This window comes from Macaca nemestrina, chromosome 19 (assembly GCF_043159975.1).
Source record: "Macaca nemestrina isolate mMacNem1 chromosome 19, mMacNem.hap1, whole genome shotgun sequence".
Taxonomy (NCBI): Eukaryota; Metazoa; Chordata; class Mammalia; order Primates; family Cercopithecidae; genus Macaca; species Macaca nemestrina.
In genome coordinates, this window is record NC_092143.1 from 13,781,152 (window position 1) to 13,806,976 (window position 25,825).

Consider the following 25,825-nt stretch of genomic DNA (forward strand, 5'->3'; position numbering starts at 1 on the left):
TGGAAGCCAAGGAAATACATCAAATTTGGCTGGATGTAGATGTTGGAAATGCAAAACTATTAAATTACATGTAAGGATTAGAATTACCCATCATAAAGAGACAGCCTTGGTCAATGGAAAGTTTAAATGTAAAACTCAGTAGGCAGAGTCTTTTGTTTTAGTATTTAAATAATAGAAGATACATCTCATATCATTCTTAAATATTATAAACATTCACCCATTCTTACCCAGGCACTATAATTTTATATTTATTGTCTTAAGATGATTTTTTTGTTAAGCTGATAAACACTTCTTCCCCATATCTTTGAAATTTAAAAAGAGTAAATATCTTGCACAAGCTTTCTACTTAGTGTTTTATAGCATCAGTATAACTGATTATTGAATTCACCAGTTTTAAGCTGAATTGCCATTTTGTCTATTTAATTACTACATAAAACATCATAATTTGGGAAATTGGTTGAGGAAGCTTATGTCTATCAAATATAAAGAGGAAAAATACGACTTTTTTTCCTCCTGGATTGACTGTTGCTTTAATAAGATAGTTTGAGTTTTACTGAGAAAGAATGGAGAAAGTAAGCAAGTCAAATTAAAAGGAAGTCTATCTCAATGTCAGCTGTCAATCAAGGAGACTCCCAGAGCAATCTTTCAACCTTCAGGCAGATTTATGACTGCAGTTTAAAACTAGCAGTGCCTGAGTGGAAATTTATAATTATTCTAATCAAATTATTACTGAGCTATAAAATATAATTAGCCAGCTTAATTGGAAGATAAATTAAATGTATATTTTTATTCCGTTTTTGTCATATGCAGAAGTTGTAACCTGTCTTTAGTAATTATGTGAGAAAATGTTATTTTAAAATGTCAAATGTTGTTTTGTTTCTGACGCTTTAGGTATATAGAAGATACACAGGAGCAAAAAAAGATTATAAAAGAAAGCAAGATTTTTGTTTGTGACATCCTGTTTCTCTGAAGAGTAACAGTTGGAATCAAGAGTCAACACAATGAATTGTTATTTACTGCTGCCTTTTATGTTGGGAATTCCTCTCCTATGGCCTTGTCTTGGAGCAACAGAAAACTCTCAAACAAAGAAAGTCCAGCAGCCAGTAGGATCTCATCTGAGAGTGAAGCGTGGCTGGGTGTGGAACCAATTTTTTGTACCAGAGGAAATGAATACGACTAGTCATCACGTTGGCCGGGTACTTATTTATTTAAAATGTTACAGTAAATAGCACAACAATGTAAATAAATATGTTGGAGAAGTTTGGAGATTTGATGAGTTCCACATTTTGACAGTGAAACCACTGAAAAGCTTCAAACATCACATCAATAATTGTTTCAGATTTGCAAGCACCTAAAACATCCACTAAAATCTTGAAGAGGGATAGCTCTGGTTTTTAAATTTCACGTTAGTATCCCTTAGGAAAATGCAGCCCTCACTTTCAACATCTGGAAACTTGATGGTGTTATTTTTGGTAATGGATCTAAGCAGTCACAGTGAGACAAATATCATTTACCAACAGTATTTAGCCTGATTTTCTATTACGCTAAGTAGCTGTTGATTTACCCCTCATTCATTTTTAATGAAGCAGGTTAACACCATATTCTTTTACAATTAAGTAGCTTCAGGAGCCTACACACTTCAATTGATTAGTAAAGTAAAAGGAATATTATGTTCACTTTCTTAAAAGAATATATTTTAAGAACAATTCCTTAATGAGACAAAGCAAATTCTATTTATGTTTTTGGTTTGTATTTTATTATTTGATTTCCTTTAAACAAAGGTGATTACAGTATCATGTCCTTTTCCACAAGGCTTTTTCTCTAGATAAATGAACTGAAATAAGTTTAACTGCTAATTAACTGGCACTAAAATTTAATTGGGCCCAAAGGGTGAAGCACTCAAAATTTATTAACTCTCTTTTTCTAGCCCTTTCAGGAGAGCTGCAGTGTTAGCATGGTATCTGGATTCCACAGAACTTCACCTATGTTATCAGCCAAATGTATATGAGTACATTCAACCAAAACCTTAGATTAGGATTTTAGGCAAGTATTTCCAAACGTGTAGGGAGGAGGGTGTATTGTGAACACACACACACACACACACACACGTTATAAGTAATATTTCTCACCCCCTTTTATTTTTGACTCGAACTGTAGGTAAATAGTATGCACATTTGGCACTAACAAGGTGCACAGTTAGGTGCTGACTCGGTAACTGAGTCTCTGGATACCTTTACAGTAGACTGCACAGAGCACCAAAAGCTGTCCCATCACTGAATGGGGTGACAGGCTAAAATCAGCTGTTGACTTTTAGTAAATAAGGTATTGTAGGGCAGTGCATCAGTGTAATTGGAACATAGGCTACCTCTGGGGCTGTCTCATTTTCTAGTTTGTTTGTTTCTACGCCCCACATGAATCTCTGGTTACCTCCTTTCTCACAGTGATTGGTTTTGCTTATTTTTCCACTCTATACAAATATTTATGAAACTACTCTGAAAAATGGTTTTCTGCTACACGAATTCATCAAACATTAAAACAAGCAGATCACTGATTCCAAAAAGAACAATGAATGTTTAGGTGCTTGTCAAAAGAGTTAGTAAATATACAATTTAGCTGATGTGTTCAAGATAACTCTCTTTGATCCATTTGTTTGAAAAACGATTAAGATTGGGAAGTACAATTAAGTGAAAATTTGAAGTGATGTGTGTTTAGCAATCGATAGTAGCAGCCTAATTAGGAAAATACTTTTTGAATAGAAGTATAGAAAATTGTATAATACTAGAAGCCATTTGATTGAAATGTGTTTAACATATGCATTTTGTGACACTAAAAGGCAAGTGTTCAAGTAAGCTTTTTCGTTTTCCCTTAAATCTGGGTCTTAAAAATGTCAATCTCACTTGTCTTTGAAAATTACATGGCACATATACTTGCAATATATTTATTTATTACTAAACTTAATTTATCTTCATTATAATATCAAATAAATTATCAAACCATATTGAAATGATATCATTTAAAAAATATGAGCCATACATTGCTCACTTGATATATTGATTTGATTGCATAATTATTTTCCTCAATTTATTACATCATTGAATAAAGAATTTCTTTTATGAATAATTAAGAACTACCAAATTAAAAGAGGTATTAGCAGAAAGACAATCTGGATGTTATTTTTTTCAATTTGTTTTGTTACATGGCATTGATATTCGGCACATTGTTGAAATTCAAAATTAGTTACTAATACCTTTAGCTTTTCTCCACAACCACATAGAAAGTGTATTAATTTATTCAGAAGGAGAAATTATAACTTGAGCCATCAGAAAAACCATGAATTTGTTTGCAACTGATTTCATGGTTATCTTTGTAAATTTGCAGAGGAACTCTTACTTTGAATAAGAGCATTTTCATAAATGGTGAATCAAGAAAATGTGGATTCACAATCAGGGAACCATGACATACTTTTCCTAGGTACAAATAATTTAGATATGAAAAGCTATACCATCATTTTAACTATATCAGAATTAGACTGTTTTTTTGTTACAGATAAATTAAAAATTCTAAATAATACCTCAACAATATGAATGATGAACAAATTTACTTTGCTTTTGAAAATACGGAAATGAGTGCACAGGCTGAAAGTGTGTATTTGATAATTAGGTAGAATAGATTGAGAAGAAAGTTTTATACTTTCTGGCTAAAACCCAAGGGCTAAAGAACATGTAACTGAGTTGTTGTCAGTGGAGAATCTGAAATGTGACAGCCTCATAGAAGATTTGATAGCCTCATGGTGTAAATCCTAAATCTACACTATGATCATGTGACTCTGAAAAAAGTTTGTAAAACAAAATCTCACTTTTCTTCTCTATAGAAAAATTGATCATATCAATAATATGTATTTCATAATATTGATATGAGAATTAATTGAGAACACTAATAAAAAGCAATTTATAGATTTTATGACAAATAATAAGTAACTAAAGAACAGTCAAGATTATTTTTATCTTTATGAACCCTAATTTTCATCCTAATATTTTCTTGTTTCCATGCATTTCCAGCCAAGAGACAGAACATCAGTGTTTAGATGTCACCAAATTATCTTTCTATCTGTCTCTAGGACCCAGTCTAGTATAAATATTTGAGAGTATGGTTTTAGTGACTGATTATTTAATTATAAATCAAAATTGGACCAACTATGTTGTGCATAACTTACAAAAGAAGCTTTACTGTCCAATTAGTATTGTTTCTGTTAAGAATAATGAAATTTGTATAGTTCTTTATACTAAATATTCACTCTCCCCTCTCCCTGGTGATAGATTTTAATCTTGACATTTAATATTTTACCCCATTTAATGTAATATGGAAACAATATAAAATCATTAACTTGGAGAATAATTAACGTACATAAAAAGAAAATATTTTGATTTACCCATTTCAGATGTTTGGAAACTAAATGATCCCTCTTTCCATTTGCAGCTAAGATCTGATTTAGACAATGGAAACAATTCTTTCCAGTACAAGCTTTTGGGAGCTGGAGCTGGAAGTACTTTTATCATTGATGAAAGAACAGGTGACATATATGCCATAGAGAAGCTTGATAGAGAGGAGCGATCCCTCTACATCTTAAGAGCCCAGGTAATAGACATCACTACTGGAAGGGCTGTGGAACCTGAGTCTGAGTTTGTCATCAAAGTTTCGGATATCAATGACAATGAACCAAAATTCCTAGATGAACCTTATGAGGCCATTGTACCAGAGATGTCTCCAGAAGGTATTGCATATTAATTTACATCAAAGATATGTTAACAATGAAAGCAGGTTTAAAATTTCAAGGATATGTTTTGAAGTAGATGATTTAAGGTTCTATACTAGAACTTCCTTCTACAAATATGTTTAAGTAAAATATTTGAAAAATTAGACTGTGCATCAAAATTTTGAAAAAATGATACTACACATTAATGTTATTAAAATACCTCAATCTTCACAGGAGTAAAAGAAGTTTAGACATGTTTATTTGAGCAATTCATAAATTTTTTAGCTTGTTCATTTACTAGGTTCTTAAGTACAAGAATTTCTTTTTCAAAACAAAATATATTTTTGTATTTCATAAAAGCAAATAAGCTAATCCTGCAAGATATGCATATAAAAATAGGAGAAGTGAATTTATTAGACTCTACTGTGTATATCAAAACCATGAAAAAAAACCACTAAGACAAAAGCAAGTGGTTGAACCCCTGTGCATGGCTGCATTTATTTGAAGATACTTTTCAAAACCCAGTGTTGTTGCTGTTAATATTTTAAATATAATGCATTTAGGAGAAATGGTTTCCATAAGATATGAGAGTTGACTGTCTTGGAAATTAGAACTGTCTTTCCAGTAAAGGGGAAATTGTGATTATGCAAAACTTCTCTCAGTCATTCACTCAAAAAATTTTTGTAGCACAATATAATGGCATGTTTAATTTAAAAATGTACTTAACAGTGACAAATAAATGTGATTTGATAATGGCCATTTTAAATTGTGGTAACATGTTTGTAACTACTTTACCTCATTACTTGATTCATTAGTCAATGATTTCAAAAATACGTATTTCGGCCGGGCGCGGTGGCTCAAGCCTGTAATCTCAGCACTTTGGGAGGCCGAGATGGGCGGATCACGAGGTCAAGAGATCGAGACCATCCTGGCTAACCCGGTGAAACCCCGTCTCTACTAAAAAAATACAAAAAATTAGCCGGGCGAGGTGGCGGCGCCTGTAGTCCCAGCTACTCGGGAGGCTGAGGCAGGAGAATGGCGGGAACCCAGGAGGCGGAGCTTGCAGTGAGCTGAGATCCGGGCACTGCACTCCAGCCTGGGCGACAGAGCGAGACTCCGTCTCAAAAAAAAAAAAAAAAAAAAAAATATATATGTATTTCATCATAAAATTTCCTGATTCTTCATTTTTAACATTCCAGGTAGGAATTTAAAGATGTATTTCTACATTGTTTGGAACATAGGTCTTTAAATACAGCAGAAACAAATTTGCCTGTGTAATATATATATCAAGACAAATTATTATTGGATGTAAATAGCAGTTTAAATTCCTCTGTTTTGGTAGCAAGGCAAAGAATCAGTTCATATTCCTCCTCCCGCTCCTCCTTCTCCTTCTCCCCCTTCTACTCCTTTCCCTTACTGCCCTCCCCTCTGTCTCCTTATTCCCGCTCTTCCTCCTTCCTCCCTCTGCTTCTTCCTTTTCTTCCTCCACAGCTGCTGCTGCTGCTGCTGCTTCTGCTTCTTCCTCTTCCTCTTCCCCTTCCCCTCCCCCTCCCCCTCCCTCTCCCCCTTCGTCGTTGTTGTCGTCGTCGTCTTCTTCGTCGTCTTCTTCTTCTTCTTCTTCTTCTTCTTCTTCTTCTTCTTCTTCTTCTTCTTCTTCTTCCTCCTCCTCCTCCTCCTCCTCCTCCTCCTCCTCCTCCTCCTCCTCCTCCTCCTCCTCCTCCTCCTCTTCTCCTAGCATTTATTACGGACCTAACATGCTAGGAATCTTCCTTTGAAACTATAGATAAAATTGTAAAGGAGATAAAGGAGTTACCTGCTAATATGAAACATATTTCAGTTATATACAAATAAGAAATAGTTATTTTAATTAAAGGAGGTAATATATGATCATGTATAGTATAAAAGTGTTATGTATGGGTGAGGTATGATGATTATTAATTGTCTGGAGGAAATGGGACATTTTAGGAGGTGATATTTGAGGTGAATTATACAAAGAGGCCATCCATGCCACATTCTAGGAAAAGAGAATCCATAGCAGAGTGCTCAGGACTGCATATATCAACATGGGAATCATCGACATACAGCACGCATGTCAGGCATGACAATGAATGAGATCCCTTTGGCAGAGAGTGTAGCTGGAGAAGAGAAAAGCATCCAGGCTGACTTGACTGTTAAGCAAAAAGCAGTTGGCAAGCAAATTAGATGAGTGGGATTGGCGAGTTTTGTAGGAAGAAGGGAAAGATATGAGAAAAAAATGTTACAAAAGAAGAGATCCCTTAACCATGTGGAATGCTGCTGTGAGGCTAAGATTAAGGCAGTGTTGACTTTTGATTTGGTGAGTTGAAGACTCCTGGTTTTTTGATAAGTACGGTGGTTTAATTTGTGCCATTACAGTATGCTGAAGACTGTTGTATGGCATAAAAGGAAGAATAAGAGGAAGTAATGATTTAAGCCAAGTCTAAAAGGTGTTATGCCACAGGGAGAAAATGAAATGTGAGACGCTAGGTAGAAAAAGATGAAGGTCAAGAGGATTTTTTGCTTGTTTACAACTATTCAATTGTTTTTTTAAGAAAGGAAAATGAACAGCACAGTTATATACTATGGGGAATGATCCCAGAGAATAATATTTTTTGAAGCAAAATAAAAGGGATATAACCTCTATAAAATTGTTCTTGAAAAAAAAAAAAAAAGAAAGGGTCATGGAATCCATTGTACTTATAGAAGGGACAGATTATAGATTAACGTATTTGTTCATAACAAATCAGTTAATAAACATTTCTATTTTATCAGTGAAGCATAACACGAAGGCAGTAATTGAGAGCGCATGGGTAAAATTTTAGTTAGATAAGAGGAGCTACAAAACAGCCCTTTTACAGAGTTGGGTAGTGAGCCCGCAAGAGAATTATTGGTATCATGGTATCAGTGCAGCCCCACTGTAGGTGTTCAGAGGGATTGCAAAAGATGGTTTGGTCTATGCAATATCTGGCAACTACAAATCTCTTTGTGCATTGCAATTTGAGATATACGTACAAATTTTATTTTCAGTTTGTGTAATCAGTACATACTGTGTGAATGCCAGTTAGGGTCCAGGCTGTGTATGAAATCATGCAAGAACTAAAAGCACTTTGTATACCTTTGCATGAGAGGGAGAGGCCAACTGAGTGATGGTCAGCTGCTATTAGAAATGTTATATAATATGGAAATAGGGGAATATTTCTATTGCTTTGCCAACCTTCTAGCAATGGTTTCCTTCTGAAGCATTCATGCATTTTTGTTGACTGTGAAGTAAATAAATCAATTAATAAAATTATATGTGATTTATCTTTTTTCTCAATCTCAATATTAAATTAATGTATACTGTGGATTATATTACCTAAATATAACTTTAATTCTTCGTTATCTTCCTATATCCACAGCTTAAGTTTTTAATATTGACCTTAATTCCAAATTTCCTAGCCAGCTACTTTATTCTTCAAAACAACTATTGCAAACATTTTACTATTTCTTTTTCTTACATATATTTCTGTGGTATTCAAGTGAACTGCCTATTACTATATCTGAATCTGCACTTGAACTCAGAATTTGGTTTGAATTACTGAAAGGAATCCATATTTCATTATGTCATGAGATAAAATCAAGAAAATTATTAACAACTTGTTGCTTATTAAACATACATTTATTTACAAATAATGATGGACTTCTACTGACGGCATTTATATTTGAAATGCAATTACTTTCAAACTAGAACTTTCAAGTAGAATTGAGATAAGACATTATGTTTTCCCACTTGTCATTTTGGATTTGCAAAGTTATTATTTTTCTGCCATACAAAAATATAAGATTTATTAGACCACATGTAATAGAATGACTGAGGTTTGGAAGGATTGAATAAATAAATGAATGGGTACCTGGGTGGACAAAAATGCTAAATAAGAGATTAGAATAGTTTAGGCTGTAAATAGAAGATATCAGGAGATGTGTAATTCAGGGAAAGCATTCTGAAATTGTATCTGAATAGCCAGTCTATCATGTATACAATCTTCATTTCAACAATTGTTGCTAGTTTTACCTAAAACCTTATAATGTCAAAGAAAAGAAGGGGCATTTAAAATACATGTAATATTCTACTTAATAAACAGTTAAGACAAAGCACAGTCGGGTAACTTACCTTCTGCAAGTCCTGTACAAAATCCTGCTAAAAGTGAAACATGCTTTAGTCAGTTACATTACGTGGAAAATAGCCATAATAAATAAATATTGATATTGTATACATTATGAATGATTATTAGTGTTAATACACTTTATTTGTTTATATGTTTGTGTATGTGCAAATGTAAAAGGAATATTTAAAACCTCACTTCTTTAAAATTTAGTTTCACATATTTCTGCCTAAAAAAGCAAGGAAGATATATTGTCTAGTAAAAATATTCTCTATCCACTCTCTTTGGAGCTTTTCCAAATAAATATCCTCCACCAAATTTTTCATAGCTGTGGTCACTTAGGGTATCATTTTAATATTAGCAAGTGTCCAACATTCTTCACACTTGCAATGACCATTTACTTTTATTTTCAAAACCAGATGCTTTTGAAAATGAATGAGGATAACTAATGAGTAAGAGTCTGTTTACCTTACTATTTAAGGAAGCTTATTATGGCATTTCAGATTTTAAATTCAAATATAGTAGGTTATAATGATCTCTGTAATTATTATACTTAAAATTATTATTTTAAGTTGCATTTTTTGGAAGAGCATACAGAAAATTTAATATTCTTCATCATCAATATGACACAATATGTCATAAAGGAGAAGTTTTATAGAAATATTAAATTCACCTTAATCTTTGTATTTAAAATCTATACAAATTTAATTTCAGTTAATTCTCAGGAAAATAAAAATCACTAATTTTAAAAATTTATCACATTTGAAAATTAGATTCCATAAATCTCTTGCCTTTGGGCACATGTGTTGAACATGATTGAGGCTGGGATGAATTTCTCTTCTTATTCTTCTGAATATATTATTGTTTGATTTCTTAAACACAGTCTAATTTGTTTTACTTAAATTCCATGAACTCAGATTATAAAAAGTAGAGGTGTCAAAAATACAGCACGAAAATAATAAAAATGACCTAGTTTTTAGGTGGCTATGAACAGAAAAATAAAAAATTTGAAGAATGCTTTGCCCAGTTAAGATGACAAGTGGGAAAATATTATCTGTTTCTTGAGTTTCATCTCGAGACTTTAGGTTGTAGAGTAATTGCAACTCAAGTATAAATGCAGCAAGAATGGGTCAATCAGTACTGGTAGAAAAATAATTATCCTTGTACTAATAAAATTAGTTCCCAATATGAAGCAGTGAGCAGATACACCTATAAAATTATTACGTCATGTATTTGATCATTTGATCACCTATTCATCTTGTACCTGTTTTATTGTTGCAGAAATTACTGATGCAGAGTGTGGATCACTATAATATTATTTGATTTGCATTGCTTTACAGTTGACAATTTTACAACCCAATATCTCAATAAATTTGTTTCAGATTAATCAAAGTATACTTGTACTAAAACTGGATGTAAAAATAGCTTTTCCATTACATTTTTATCTACATTGTAAGAAAAGAATGGTGAGTCTTCTTACTATTGAATTCAAAGCCAATAAAATATAACATACTAAAGTAAATGTCATTTTGAAATCTACAGCTGAAATCTTAGCATTCAAACACTATACTGTACTGTGGCAACTGTACTTTAGCATTCCATAATAAATGTAAGCTTTAATTATAAAATGCCCTTGCCACAGGTTGCTAATTTCTCTATTGCCTACATAATATCTAAATTAGTCTGCATGTGAAAATTTTTCACTTTTTATGAGTTTTTGTTTGTATGCCTCCCGTAATCCCCAGTGGATAAAACATTCTATGTGATACAGGGGAGGACATCATTCAATAAAGATTTGTAAGCCATGTTAAACATCTGCATGAGAATAGTTAATTCCTCAGGATAACTCCTGGTTAATAATAAAACTTACATAACTCAGCAGAGACGGAGTCACACTGCCTTTACCTCAGGTTTTACTCACTGATGGCAGAATACATCTGCTGTTTGGATAAATTATTATTGATGCTTCCATTAATGCTCTCAATCTTTAAATTTTCTATGTAGTTTTATACAGGTTAGCACCTTAAAACATTACCAGAATGCTTCATTTCACACACACACACAAATATTATCTTCTGTTAAGATGCTATTATCACACTAAAATTTTCTGTCATAAAAATGAAAAATATACCAGTAAATGCAATTTCTAGAGACAACCAAACTAACACTTTCCTTTCAAGCATGTGGTACAAGTTTACATCCTGTGTCACCTACGTCAGTGGTCCCCAACAACCAGGCCACAGACTGGTACTTGTCCGTGGCCTCTTAGGAGCCAGGCTGCACAGCAGGAGGTGAGCAGCAAGGAAAAGAGCTAAGCCCTATTTGTATTTACAGCCGCTCCCCGTGGCTTGCATTACCACCCGAGCTCCTCCTCCTGTCAGATCAGTGGCAGGATTAGATTCTTATAGGAGTGCAAATCCTATTGTGAACTGCACAGGTGAGGAAGCTAGGTTGTATGTTCCTTATGAAAATCTAATGCTTAATGATCTGTCACTGTCTCCCATCGCTGCCAGATGGGACTATCTAGCTGCAGGAAACCAAGCTCAGGGACCCCCACTAATTCCTCATTACGGTGAGTTGTGTAGTTATTTTATTATGTATTACAATGTAGTAATAGTAGAAATAAAGTGCACAATAACTGTAATGCACTTCAACCATCTCCAGACCATCCCCATGCTCACTCCCCACTCTGACCATGGAAAAATTGTCTTCCACGATACTGGTCGCTGGTGCCAAAAACGTGAATGACCACTGACCTATATTACAATAAGTTTCTGCAAATACTGTGACTGATAAAATAAGCAAAGCCAAATATTATGCTGAACTTATTTTTATAAAGACCTTTTGCAATGAAAAGTTGCCAAGATTCGGAAACTAGCTAGAAATACATAATTAATGTTTTAAATTTGCAATCGTGAAAAGTCTCTCCACAGTAATACAAACAATGTCAACTATCCACACAACAATGGAACCCAAGATGATTACAGTAATAATTATATTTGTATGTTTATTATCAGAATAAGTGAACTGATACGCTACTCTAATTAAAATACGATTCTAAGAGAATTTTTTTTTCTAAGTACACTTTTGTTCACTTAGAATGGATACAAACTACAAGTCGTTTTGATTATTTGCATTTCCAAATACCACCGCCACCTCTGATCCAGCCACAGTGACCACACTCAGGGTTGCATGCTGAACTTTGGACCCTTCAGTCCCCCAAAAAAGCATTTTCTCACTCTCTGTTTGCATTTGTTGCTAATTTGATTACAAGGATCTCATTAATTTAAACTTTTCAGAGTTCCCATCATTTGGTAGTTATCCAATTCTGCTTACCAGATGGTGTATTAGGGGGAAATAATAGGACTTAAGGCTGTGGCAATTCAATGTACACAATTCGTGCTACATTATTTCCATTTTGTGTGCTATCTTAGTGGTCATTTTATATTGTCACTGTTGTTTTAAGGTAGAGTGAGGGATCAGATCTCCAGTTTTACCCAAGACAGTTCTGCTTTACTCCTATTTTTCTGTCATCATGTCCTAGAATCATTTGTCCCAGATTTCCTGTTTTTCAAAATGACTATTACTAAGTCATTAAAATAAGCTAGAGTGAATTTTGCAAACATTTGCTTTGTACTTGTAGCTTCTTCCATGGAGTGTGAGAAACAATGTATCCAACAAATGAGCAAAAAATAAACTCTTAAGACTTAGTTAAATCTGAAAGGAGAACAGGGATAACATAAGGCACTGTATGATAAAATAGTTAAACTAAGAAACTCATTAAATGATGTAAATACTGATGAAGAATATTCTTCTGGTTCTATATTTAATGTTAAAATCTTTTCTAAAAAGAAAGAATTTAATTTTTGATTCACTAATGTAGTGAGATCCACTCTGCAGGTATTAATGCTCTCAGAATAAAATGTTCATCAAATGAATGAAGAGAGGCAAAGAGGTTAGGAATAAATGACCTGTACCATGCTTCACGTTCTTATCAGATAATGCACCCTAAATATGCTACCCTACTTCAGTAGAGTAAGAACAATCAATCCATCCTGGGTAGAGGAACAAAAAATATGTTTAACAAATTGAAAAAGAGATTTGGGCATTGAGAAAAATATAAAATTCGCCAGGCCTAAATATATGTTTTCCATAAATATTATATACATATATTTGCCCTGATTCTGAAATTTTTGCTTTTCCCCCTCTATTTTTCTTTTTTTCTGAAAGTTTTATTAATCTAATATTTATATTCTTATGTTTCTTATTATTTGCCTTTCACATTTGGATCTACCATCTGTTTTAAACTGATATTTGTGAATGGTTTAAAGCAGGTGCCAAATTTTATATCCCAAAATTGGTGTTAGATGGACAGATAAATGGAGATATCAAACTGACCCTACAGAATTTACTGAAAAGTTTCCCTGGTGTCCATCTCTGCCACCTTCTCATGAAAGGGTTCCCTATATTTGTATAATCTTATATTTGATTCTCTAGTTGACTCTACTAGCTATTCATTGCTCCAGGGCAAATATTATTGTCTGAACTACTGTAGTTTTGTCCTAGGCGTTTGCTCCTTATTAATGCAACTCCTATAGGTATTCTTCTTCAATAAAACTGCATTGCAGAAGTTGCAGTGTTCAGACCACGCCATTGCACTCCAGCCAGGGCAACAGAGTGAGACTTCATCTCAAAAAAAAAAGACAAAAACAAAACAAAGCAAACAAACAAACATAAAATGCCTTGGCCATGCTTGGTCCTTGTTTTTCCATACAAATTTTATTTATTTTTTAATTGTCTTTCCAAGTTAACCATTTATACAATCTACTAGGATTTTGATTGAGACAGCTTTTAAGCTGTGTATCTTTTTTATTTTTAAGTAGTCATCTAATTCCTAAATCCAGTATTTTCATCTGTTTACTTGTGCCATTAATTTATCTTTAGTTGTTTTACAGAGGTTAGGATTTTTGTTTTAATATTCCTGAATATTTTATTTCCTTTTCATATATATTATATATTTAACTAAAATAAGTTTCATGAATATATATATCAGAGTGTGTATATATATATACATATATTTTAAAAATTCACTCTTATATATCCTTTGTGTTCCTGTTGACTTGTTAAATTTATGAATTTAATATTTTTCTGTAATTATATGCATATTTTATTTGATTTTCTACCAAAAATATTATTGATTTTAATTATTTAATTTTATTTATTCTTTTCCAATATTTATTTATCTACCTGTCTATAAATGTGTTAGAACTGCATGGTATTGCCTCATTGCATTGTCTAGGAAGTTCAATACAATGCTGAAAAAAAAAATGGTGACAGAAAAACATTTTTTTCCTTTAATTATTGCAGAGGAAAAGTTTTAACACTTCACAATTAAATATAATTACTGTCAAGTCTTAAAAGCATTCATTATCAGATTCAGAACGTTTCCTTTCATTCTTAATTTTTAAAAAGTTTTTATTGCAAATGAAAGTGGATTTTTAGATGTACTTTATTATGTTTTTGTAAATTTTTCTCCTTATATATAAAAAATTGAAATATATTTTCCATGGAAATACAATTTTAAAAGTTTCGAGAGGATACAGATATGGCCTTTATAAACAGTGGTTCTTATGTAGAATAGTAGTCATAATATTTCAGAGCACAACAGCAATTCATAGTGGGTTGATTTTAGGAAATGGGATGACCGGGAATGGGAGCCACATTTCTCATCAACCAGAGGCAGAGTGATTCTGACAGTAAACAGTAATCAGGACATGACGGAAGTAATTACGTAAGCCTAGAAATCCTCCAGTACCTGAAAAGAGCATTGTGGTGGTATTCATTATGACTTAAACATGACACAGTGCTGATATTACAGACAAATGCTGAAATACTTACATATGTTCTTATAAAAATTATGTAGGAATTAAACATTCATTGTCTAAACCAACAAGTATTGGTTAACCTATATTTAACTAGGAAAGGAGCACTATAAGACAATTGATCATTTCCACTGAAAGACGCTTTATTGGTTTCATAGTAATGTTTTCAATTTTATGTGGACTATAATCTAATTCCTAACTACAGGTGAATGTACAAATTGATTTGCTTACAAATAACAAGTCTTCATAAAAATATAAATATTTACTATTGTGTTAAATATTTTTATATTGCTTTCTGCTTTTATATTTAATTATTATTATGATCTATTTATGTTACTTGACTATTTCTTGAGGATTTCTGCAGAATATAACTTACTGATTAGGAAAACATACAGGCTTAATTCTCTTTTAAAAAAATAGAAACTATCTAAGAGGATTTAAAATTGCTTAAACTGTATTTTATAAATCGTGGTGTCAATAATAACTGAAAGAGGAAAAAGAAAGTAGGAAATAGCTAAATAAAATAAAACAAAGATAATTAGGTCCTGTAAAAATCAAACATTGCTAAGATTCATCTAAATTTTACAGCCAACATTTCCAAGGCATGAGTAAAAATTAAGAGAAAAACTACAAGCACTAAATATTTGGAAATACTGCTGCATATATTTGTCCTCTTAATTTAGATATATATGTTATATATAACATATTATATTATATCTAATATGTAGCAAAGTATATCTAATTTATATCTAATATATATAGCAAAGTCCTTTGGTAAGGATTATCAATTATATATAATATATAAAGCAAAAAACAATTATATGTAATATATAATTTACAAATTATATATTATATATAAATTAAGAGGGCAAATACATATATACACACACCCATATATATATTAGATACAGATATATAATTAGTTACAGATTTATGTCTGTCGGCCAGACTGGAGTGCAATGGTGCGATCTCTGAATGCTGCAATCTCTGCAAGGCAGTTTTATTGAAGAAGAATACTTACAGGAGTTGCTCTAATAAGGAGCAAAGGCCTAGGACAAAACTACAATAGTTCAGAGAATAATATTTGCCCTGCAGTAATGAATAGCTAGTGGAGCCAACTAGAGAATCAGAGATAAGATTATACAAATATAGGGAACCCTTTCATGAGAAGGTGGCAGAGCTAAACATCAGGGAACCTTTTCAGTACATGTGCATCTATACACACACACACACACATATGTGTGTGTATATACACATGTGTGTGTGTGTATATATATATGCACATTTGTGTATATACACATATGTGTGTGTATATATATACACACACACACAATTACTTAGATCTACGTGTGTGTGTATATATATATGCCTCTATATACACATAAGCATCTTCTCACACACACAAATGTAAGGAATGAATCACTTAATACTCACTGATAGTCCTTACCAAAAAGTAAACATTTCTAAAACATTGTTGAGTTAATCCAATTCCATAGCCTTGGTTCTTTTAAAATGCCACAAGGTTCATAAGAAAGAATAGTAAATATTTCCCCAGAAATTAAAATTCCCATCAAATTCATATATGAGTGGTATTCTGAATATTTATAATATCACAGTTTTTATCCACTAAAATTTCTAAGACTTTGACGTTTTAGATTTTCTACACACTCAGATAAATTATTTTGTGTAATCTATTAACAGGCTACATTAGATTTCCCACTTAGCAGAGAACAAGAGAAAAATGTTGAAGAAGTATCTTTTGGTTACAAGTAAATGAAGCATCAGTAAAAAATGTTCACTTGCTCTGGCATGTCACTGCCTCTTTACTCTCTATGGGTCAGATCAAGAGAAGACCTGAGAGAACAGGTGTACAGTAGGTTACTGAGTAGGCACAATAATCCAGGTGTGTGTAAGGAGTACACATTGCCATCAGATACAAAGGGAAATCAAGAGAAATGAGAGGTTTTTCCATGTCTTTGCTATTGTGAATAAGTCTGCAGTGAACATGGGAGTGCAGATATATTTGCTAGTGGTGTATTTCATTTTCTTTAAATAAATACCCAGTAGTGGGATTGCTGGGTGATATAATAGTTCTATTGTTAATTTCTTTAGGAACCACCATATTGTTTTCCATTATAGCTACATGAATCTACATTCTCACGTACAGTGCACAAGTGTTCCCTTTTCTCTATACTCTCACGAACACTTGCTATCTCTTGTCTTTTTAATAATAAACATCCTAAGAAGTGTGAAGTGATATTTCATAGTGGTTTTTATTTGCATTTTCATGATGATTAGTGATGTTGAGAACCCATTCATATAACCATTGGCCATTTATTTGTATGTGTCTTCATTGGAGATATGGCTATTCTGGTTCTTTGCCAATTATTTAATCTGGTTATTTGACTTTTTGCTGTTGAGTTGTATGAGTTCTTTTAAATAAATCCCTTATCAGATAGAGGAATAAATAAAGAAACTGTGTTATATATTTATAAAGGAATATTATTAAGTATTGTCAAGGAAGAAAATCTTGCCATTTGCCACAACATGGATGAGTCTGGTGGACATTATGCTACGTGAAATAAGCCAGACGTAGAATAAAAATATTGCATGATCTTACTTATATGTGGAATCTTTAAAAAAGTTCAATGTACAAAGATAGAGAATAAAATAACACGTCGGGGGTATGAGGAGGGAGGAAATGGAGAGATGTAAGTCAATACAAAGTAACAGATATGTAAGATAAACAAATCTAGAAATCTAATGTACAACATGAGGACTATAGTTAATAATGTATTATATTTGAGATTTGCGATGGGTGAGTAGATTATACTTGCTCTTTCCGTGCACACACAAAAATGAGTAACTTTGTGAGATGATGGATATAATTTGCTTCACTATAGTAACCACATTAATATCTATATGCATAACATATTACATACCTTGAATATATATAATAAAATTTATTTTATAGAAAAAGTGTGCTAAAAAAACTGGACTGGAAAAAAGAACCTCACTGTATGACATATTTCTGTCACCAAAGTGTGAGGTCATCTTTTGTAAGTCATTGCATTTTCTGGACTTCTTTGTTCTCATTTGTATAGTACTAGCTTAAGGGCTCTAAAGACTTATATTTCTAAAATGTATGTTAGTCAACTCTACAAATGTTATGATTTTGATGATGGTGTCTGAAACCAAAGATAGGAAATATAGTTCTAGAAACCAGGCATGGGAACCCCTTATGGAAAGAAATGATAAAGGATTATAATGAGGAAATGTGGTAGAAGTAAGTGGATCGGTGCATAGAAGGATAGTTAAAGGAACAAGTCTTGCCAAATATAGATCAATGAAAGTGATGGTCCCTATGAACTATTTTGTTGGAACAACTTTTCAAAATTACTAAATAAATTCACTTTAAAATATCTGAAACTACTAAGTGTATACAAGTTGAGTGGTTGAAGGAATTGAATAAGTTTTGGAAAAGAGAGGCAAAGAGTTTTCTTCTCATGCATTTTATTGTTCTTGATTTTGAATCAAATAAAAGTATTACCCATTAAAATTAGATGAATAAGAAGAAGTTCTACTTCAATAAAATATGCTGTATGATATTAAAACAAATATTAAACAGCATTATAAAATGTTAAGACAAAATGGCAAAGCATATATACTACTTAGGACCACAGGGAAAGCTTCATGTTGGTGAAGTATAGAATGGATTCCTATTAGACTGTATCAGTTTATAAAATTGGGCTGTGATGAGAAAATTCATGATGCCAGCTGTAAACAAAACCACAGAAGCTATTTAATTTTGTGTCATTCGTGTTGCCATTCTTATTGACACAGTACATAGTGTTTCAACAAATACATATCTCCAACAAGATCCATGACATTCAATTCCATGTTTACAGAAAGATACTTTGAAAGCTCAATATTTTTAAATAAATATATATTTTTTAAATTTGAGCACTAGACTGGGTGCAGTGGCTCAAACCTGTAATCCCAGCACTTTGGGAGGCCGAGACGGGAGGATCACGAGGTCAGGAGATCGAGACCATCTTGGCTAACATGGTGAAACCCCGTCTCTACTAAAAATATACATATATATGAAAAACTAGCTGGGCGAGGTGGTGGGCACCTGTAGTCCCCGCTACTTGGGAGGCTGAGGAAGGAGAATGGCATAAACCTGGGAGGCGGAGCTTGCAGTGAGCTGAGATCTGGTCACTGCACTCAAGCCTGGGCGACAGAGTGAGACTCTGTCTCAAAAAAAAAAAAAAAAAAATCTGAGCAATAATTTTAAATGTATAAATAATTATTCCATATGATTTCATTTCTTGTTACTGAATTTTAATGAGAATGCTTATGTTATCAATATCTGCAAGGTTTTACTTGCTTTTTAAAAAATTCATCAAAGCAAGTAGGTATATTAGAGAAGAGAATTAAAGGAGCTAAATAATCATGCCCATCCTCATCCTCAACTGCATCCTCTTTCAAGCTTAATTCAATAATCGTTGTAAATATTTATCAACCTTCTCCAATTTGTTTAAGGTACATACTACACTCTAGTTTTTGGTGAAAAGCATTTCCAAGTTCCTTTTAATTTCTCCACTAATAATACACCTTGGAAAAGTTTATGATTTACAAATTACACATTACAGTGAATTGTTTAATAGCTACATTTTATTAGGCCACCAATCTATATGTTGAAAATTCCATATTGCATATGGGGATTAGGAATATTTTATATTAAAAGTTATATTCTTTTGCCTGAAAAAAAAATAAAAAACAACAAAAAAATGCATTACTTTTACAGTTAAGAACAAGGAGGTGAATTGAGCTTTCATTTTGTAACAACGTCTTGCTTGGTAAAGAAAGACCGCTTCATAGAACTGAATTCATCCTGAATAAGACAACAGTCTTAATTTACTGTATTATGTTCTCTTTAGGAACATTAGTCATCCAGGTGACAGCAAGTGATGCTGATGACCCTTCAAGTGGTAATAATGCTCGTCTCCTCTACAGCTTATTACAAGGCCAGCCATATTTTTCTGTTGAACCAACAACAGGTATTTATGAATGAAACAAGCAAAGTTTAACATGATTCTAAAGAAGGCAATTGTCAGCAAAAATTATCTGCTTAGAAACATGTTTCACAGTAGACCTGATATGCCAATACATAAAAAGATTGCAATTCCTAAGCATTTAATTACTTTTAGTCTTTTAGCTGGTATTTCTAAGGTTAGGAAATTGGATTTTCCATGTCCGTAGCACAAATTACTTGCATATGTGGTATAAATCATATGTAAGGATTCCTTTAAGTGAATTAGAAAAAGAGACAAGCAACCCAATTTAGAAATAGAGGGAAAAGGCTTTTATAAGCAAGTGACAAAGAACAATATACAAAAGCCAGTAAGCATATTAAAAATGCTCAGCCTCATTAGTCATCAGGGAATACAAACTAAAACCACAATGAAATACAGCTGCATACCCCTACAGAATGACTGAGATTAAGTCTGAGTATGAAGCTAAGTGTACAAATTGTTATGAGACATTCACCTAAAAATAATTCTGTATTTTACATATTTCTGATTTACATGAATACAATATGTGATTCTTTTTCTGCATTGCTTTACCAATTTGCATTAATCAATTAAATATAAAATAAGTAGAACACACGCTTTTATTTTTTCTTTAAATAATCATATGACCCTAATTCATTAAACAAATCTTAATTGTTGTGTTCAAAACAAATATTAGGCCCGTATAATTTTTTTTCCTTTAGGCGTTTATAGTCTCCTCTGATTTAAAAAAAAGTATATAACTAATCATCCAAGAACGTGAGAAGTGCCAAAGAAGTAAAATTCTATGGTTTTTGATACAAGGAAAATATTATTTCCAGCTTATATCAAAACCTTTAAAGAATTAAAGTATTGTGTTCGATCTTTAAACATTTCTTATTTATTCACTCAGTAAATACTGAATGTCTCAGCCCTTTTCAGTTAAGGTTTCTTTAGAGAATCTGATCCTAAAAAATATTATTTGAGTGACTGTGTTCTTAATTCTCTCAAGAATGTACATGGCCTTTATTTTTTCAGATGCATGGAAGGAAAATTATTGTATTATATGCAACGAATGCCTCAAAACATTAGACTTTAATTCCTTCCCACATTCAGGTCTCAAAAGGCTGAATATGTACCAAGTGTTATACAACTTGCTAGATTTATAAAGGTACAAAGTTGCAAAATTAAAATGAAATATAATAGTAACAAAAACAAAATACACTCATGGACTCTTCTTTCTTGGAACTTGCAGATAGACATGAAACATGAATAGTGATGCACATATACATTCCACTGTGGGTAATTATGAAGTAAAACCAAAAAGTTCCAGTGGGAGAAAATAAGTGAGGCTTACTTTATATTTTGTGGTCAAGGCAGAATGCACTGAAATCAGAATTTTGGCTGAGCCTGTAGACAAGGAAGGGAAAGCGGAAGATGATTCCAAGGCATGGGAAAAATTAGGGAAATTCCTGAGGTGGGAAAGAGTTGCAACTCTTAGAATAACAGGACACCAGTGTGGAGAAACACAGCAGAGAGAAGAAAGGGAGGTGTCTAGAGTACAAACACATGCTGGGGCATACCGGGCCTTCGTGACCATTTTTTCTTTCCACTTTGCACACTGACTTTTTAAATATACTGAGTAGGGTAGCTAAACTATAACTTGCATTGCTGGAGAAGAGTTGGTATGGACAGCAACAAACATGGATCAAATTACTGAAAGCATAAGTTCTGAAGTGCATAAGATCCAGAAATACATATTCTTTATTCAGTCTAAAGGCTGAGAGGAAAAGTTGAAAGCTAAGTAGGCGCAGTTAATGGGGAACAAAGACTCCTACGTCCTTCTCCCTTGAGTCACATACAGGGAGATGCTAGCAGCACTTGCGCAACATATTCAATGCTTTCCACTGGGATTCAGATAATTGGTTACATGTGTGAAACACTTAGTCCCCAACTAAAATCCCCTCGTGTTATGGTCTCATTTATCTTTTAAAAATACATACAACCATTTTTTTAAAAAATTATATTACATTAAATTTAATCCAATATATCAAAAATACTGCCATTGCAACAAATAATCAATACAGAACTATGGAGATAGTTCACATTTTTTCTTCTCAGTCTTTGAAATCAGGTGTGCCTTTTATACTCATATGTCAATTTTTTTTCACAAATTCATTGTATTTTTTTAAAATTTACTTTTATTTTAGGGTCAGGGAGTAAATGTGCAAGTTTGTTATGTGGGTAAATTCTGTGATGCTGAGGGTTGGGGTAGTAATGATCCCATCACAGACAGGTAGTGAACATACTACCTGATCAGAAGTTTTTCAACTATCTCCCTCCCTCCTTCCTTCCCCTCTCTAGTAGACCTGAGTGTCTATGGTTTCCATCTCTATGTCCATAAATATCACAATTTTTATTGAATATTTTGTCCGTGATATATTTGGGTATTGGCTATTATCTATTTTTTGTGAATGTCTATGTGTTTCCCAAATCTTTAGAAATGTTGAGTCCTCTCCTGTGAACCTGTCTTAAGACTTTCTTAGGTTCTTCTCAGTGATAATTAATTTATACTAAATAATCTTATAGAAGTTAAGCATTTATTGCAATATATATCATTAATTATCTTGAGTTTGAATATATCATATACATGTATATACACACACACAGACACACACACGCATATAAAATAACTGTGGGTCAACAACCAGGTTTTCTTCAGATCTCATAATTCTAAGCAGGCTTCAAAATAATAAGGGCATGATATTTATTTCATACATTTGGTATTATAATTTACAAATTTATCAATAATATACTAACTTCAGAGTTTCGGGGACAAAGTTAATTGTAGCAAGCCGATATTATGTTAGAGAAGATAGCAGAAAATAGTTTAAAGTAAAAAACAAGACATTCTTTTTTTTTTCTACCTGTGGATTATCTTAACATAGTATTTTATTAAGGGCCTACCAGTGTTCCTAGTATTGTTCCTAGTATTGTGATGATCACTCTAGACTCCAGGCAGTGTTGATGTTTAATTTATTATTATTATTTTTCTCCAGGGAAGTCTTTGTGACATTGTAGTGGTTCAACATACAGCAAAATAATGTATAGTGCAGTGGTTAAGAAATTAACTAGAACTTCGTCATGATTAATAATGAAATAATTGGAATTTTATTACATTTTTAAAGGAGTCATAAGAATATCTTCTAAAATGGATAGAGAACTGCAAGATGAGTATTGGGTAATCATTCAAGCCAAGGACATGATTGGTCAGCCAGGAGCGTTGTCTGGAACAACGAGTGTATTAATTAAACTTTCAGATGTTAATGACAATAAGCCTATATTTAAAGAAAGTAAGTAAAAAGCATTCTAAATCTTCATTATAATATAAATATAAGTGTGTTAAATAGAAGTAGATTTTATTGTTTTCATTCTAAAAATACTACATTAACACTGAAATTATATAAAATAAATTTGCCAATTGTTCTGGTATGATTATTCTAATTCATGTTGAAAGTTAAATATAAATGAAAGAATAATGTGTTAGTTTCTATTCCTGCTGTAATAAATTGCCACAAACTTCGTGGCTTAAAACAAATGTATTATGGGTTTCACTGGGTTATGATCAAAGGATTCCGGGAGGCATTTCTCGCTGTAGGATCTAGGGGAGTATTCACTTCCTAGTGAATACTCTAATTAAGGGTTAGCAGAATTCAGTTTACAATATTTGTAGAGTTAAGGTCTCTGTTTTCTTCATGGCTGTAAGTTGGGAGACATCCTTAATTCCTGAAGGCCTCTTTATGGTTCTTGATTTAGCCCACACATCCCGGAAGCAGCAAGGAGTGCCACATACTTCACACACTGACAACTCTCTAACCCACACATTTGCCTCTTCTACTTTTAAGCACTCATGTAATTAGACTGAATGGATAAAGCAGGATACTATTCCCATCTCAGGGTCAGCTAATTAGCAACCTGAATTCCATCTGCAACCTTAATTCCCTTTTGCCACTTTCGGTAACATATTTACGGGTTCAGGGGAATTCGGACACAGATATCTTTGTGGGGTCCTTCTTCTGCAAACCATAGATAATCATTTAAAAATGACTTTTTGTATTTCTTTTTACTTTATAGCCAGAATAGGCCACACCTGCTCTAATAATTTAAGCAATTACTACAAGCTAAATATAAGCACATAGTATGCTTCATAAAATTTTCTTATGCAATTGTTGGAGGAATTTCTTTTCTAGGAAATTTATTTTTTAGGTTATACAGTTTTAGCTACAGAAATACATTTATAAGCACTTCCAGAAAGCAGAAGTAATTATCATGCTAGGAAGAAAATTTAATTATCATGGAACAAAGAAAGGAACCAATAAAAAATTATACCATAGCATGATTTCTTAGTTGTTGTTTATAGACAGAAACAAAACTATCTTTTGATTACTTTTTTTCTTATCCTTTTCTGTACCTTGCCCCCATTCCTCAGAGTCAAGTGAAATCATGTCATTTTTAATGGCCCAAGTGAAGTATTACTTTCACTGACTTCCTTCTGGTAGTTGAGTCCATGAATAAGCACAGGACGCTGGCATCATACAAATTTGCTTTTAAACCTTTAATTTTCCATTCATTAAGTGTACAGACTTGAGAATACTGTTAATGTGTGTGTGCACACACAAATGCCCACACCTAAATAATACAGACACTACTGAGTATAGCCAACACATGCAAGGTTATCAGATCTTTTGATTTTTCAATAAATATCACAAATCTCAATTTTTTATTTCTGCCCTATCTCACCATTTTAAATTTGGTCATATTAAAAAATTACCACTGTTATATGGGTTGAGAAAACAGTTCCTCTGTGGATGGACTATAGGCAAAGGGGTCAGAGTTTACACCTTCATCTCTCTCTATGTAATGTATGATGTGTGTGACTGTCCACAACATTAATGTGGCCTCTGAAGGCAAGAGGAGAATGTCAAGTTAAATATGAAATATCCAGAACTTTATAAAATAATTGGTGTATAATATGTAGGAAATAGTGACTGGATTTATTCAATAAATTTGGTCTAAATTTTATGCAGATGATGATTAAATAGAAGATTCCCAAAGAACTTGTTGCGATAAAATATCCTGAAGCTTCTACTCCCTTTCTCAGTTTCCCTCTGATTTTTCTCAACTTTGATATTAAAATATTTTAAATAAATTAGAATTTTAAAATATGTTTTAAAATTGTCTTCGTTACTCGAATCTGAATATGAGATGATGGTATTACTCTTAGTACTTTCACTCAAATACGAGTGTGGGTGAATCTGATACTGGCCTCCTTACTCTTGTCCACACGATTTTCCCCTGTGGGAATCCCATTACCTTCCTCTCAATTTAAATACTCAATACCTATACCCAGTGTTGTGGGCAACACTCTCTACTCTCCCAGTTAAAGGCATCTCTCAAACATCCCTCTCCCTTGTGTTAATAGCGTCCTCTGCTGGTTCATATCTGTCATATCCAAACATACTTCTTATTCTTGTTTCTCACATCCTAAAACAAAACAAAACAAAAACACTTTCGTGCCTTCACTTCCATACTCAGCTAAAGATGCTTTGTATTTCTCCTTTCTCATTAGATAATATTTCTTAAAAATGTTGTGAATACTTATTGTTTTCGATTAATGACCTCAAAATCTCAGAACTTACTCCATTTGAGCTACATCCACACTACTTGACCAAACTGATCTGATCATTTCTATCAATAACCTAAATGGAAGTAAATGTAATGTCAATTCTCAGTTATAACACTTGATTTATTGGAAGAATTTGACATAATTGATCAACCTCTTCTTGAAAACCTTAATGTTCCATTCTCATTAGCTTTTTCTTCTATCTTACTAGTCCCTGTTTTTTCATTCTTTGCCTTTTCTTCTTCTATATATACTTTAAACTTCAGAATATCTGTGAGTCAAATACTCATTCC

At 32.7% G+C, this 25,825-nt stretch overlaps 1 protein-coding gene across 4 annotated transcripts in view; it reads left to right on the forward strand.

The window, feature by feature from the left end:
• Nucleotides 1–25,825, forward strand: part of LOC105476966 (cadherin 19) — a 104,121-nt gene that overhangs the window by 36,356 nt on the left and 41,940 nt on the right. For 3 of the 4 annotated variants that reach the window (XR_003016913.2, XM_011733263.2, XM_071085214.1), the window contains 4 exons: nt 892–1,196; nt 4,477–4,771; nt 19,739–19,858; nt 23,038–23,202. Coding sequence is in view for 3 of the 4 variants with exons in the window: in XM_011733263.2 (XP_011731565.2) it covers nt 1,002–1,196; nt 4,477–4,771; nt 19,739–19,858; nt 23,038–23,202 (775 nt within the window). In the remaining variant the exon portion in view is untranslated. The remainder of the gene's footprint in view (nt 1–891; nt 1,197–4,476; nt 4,772–19,738; nt 19,859–23,037; nt 23,203–25,825) is intronic. The other variant, XM_071085215.1, reaches the window with a different exon arrangement.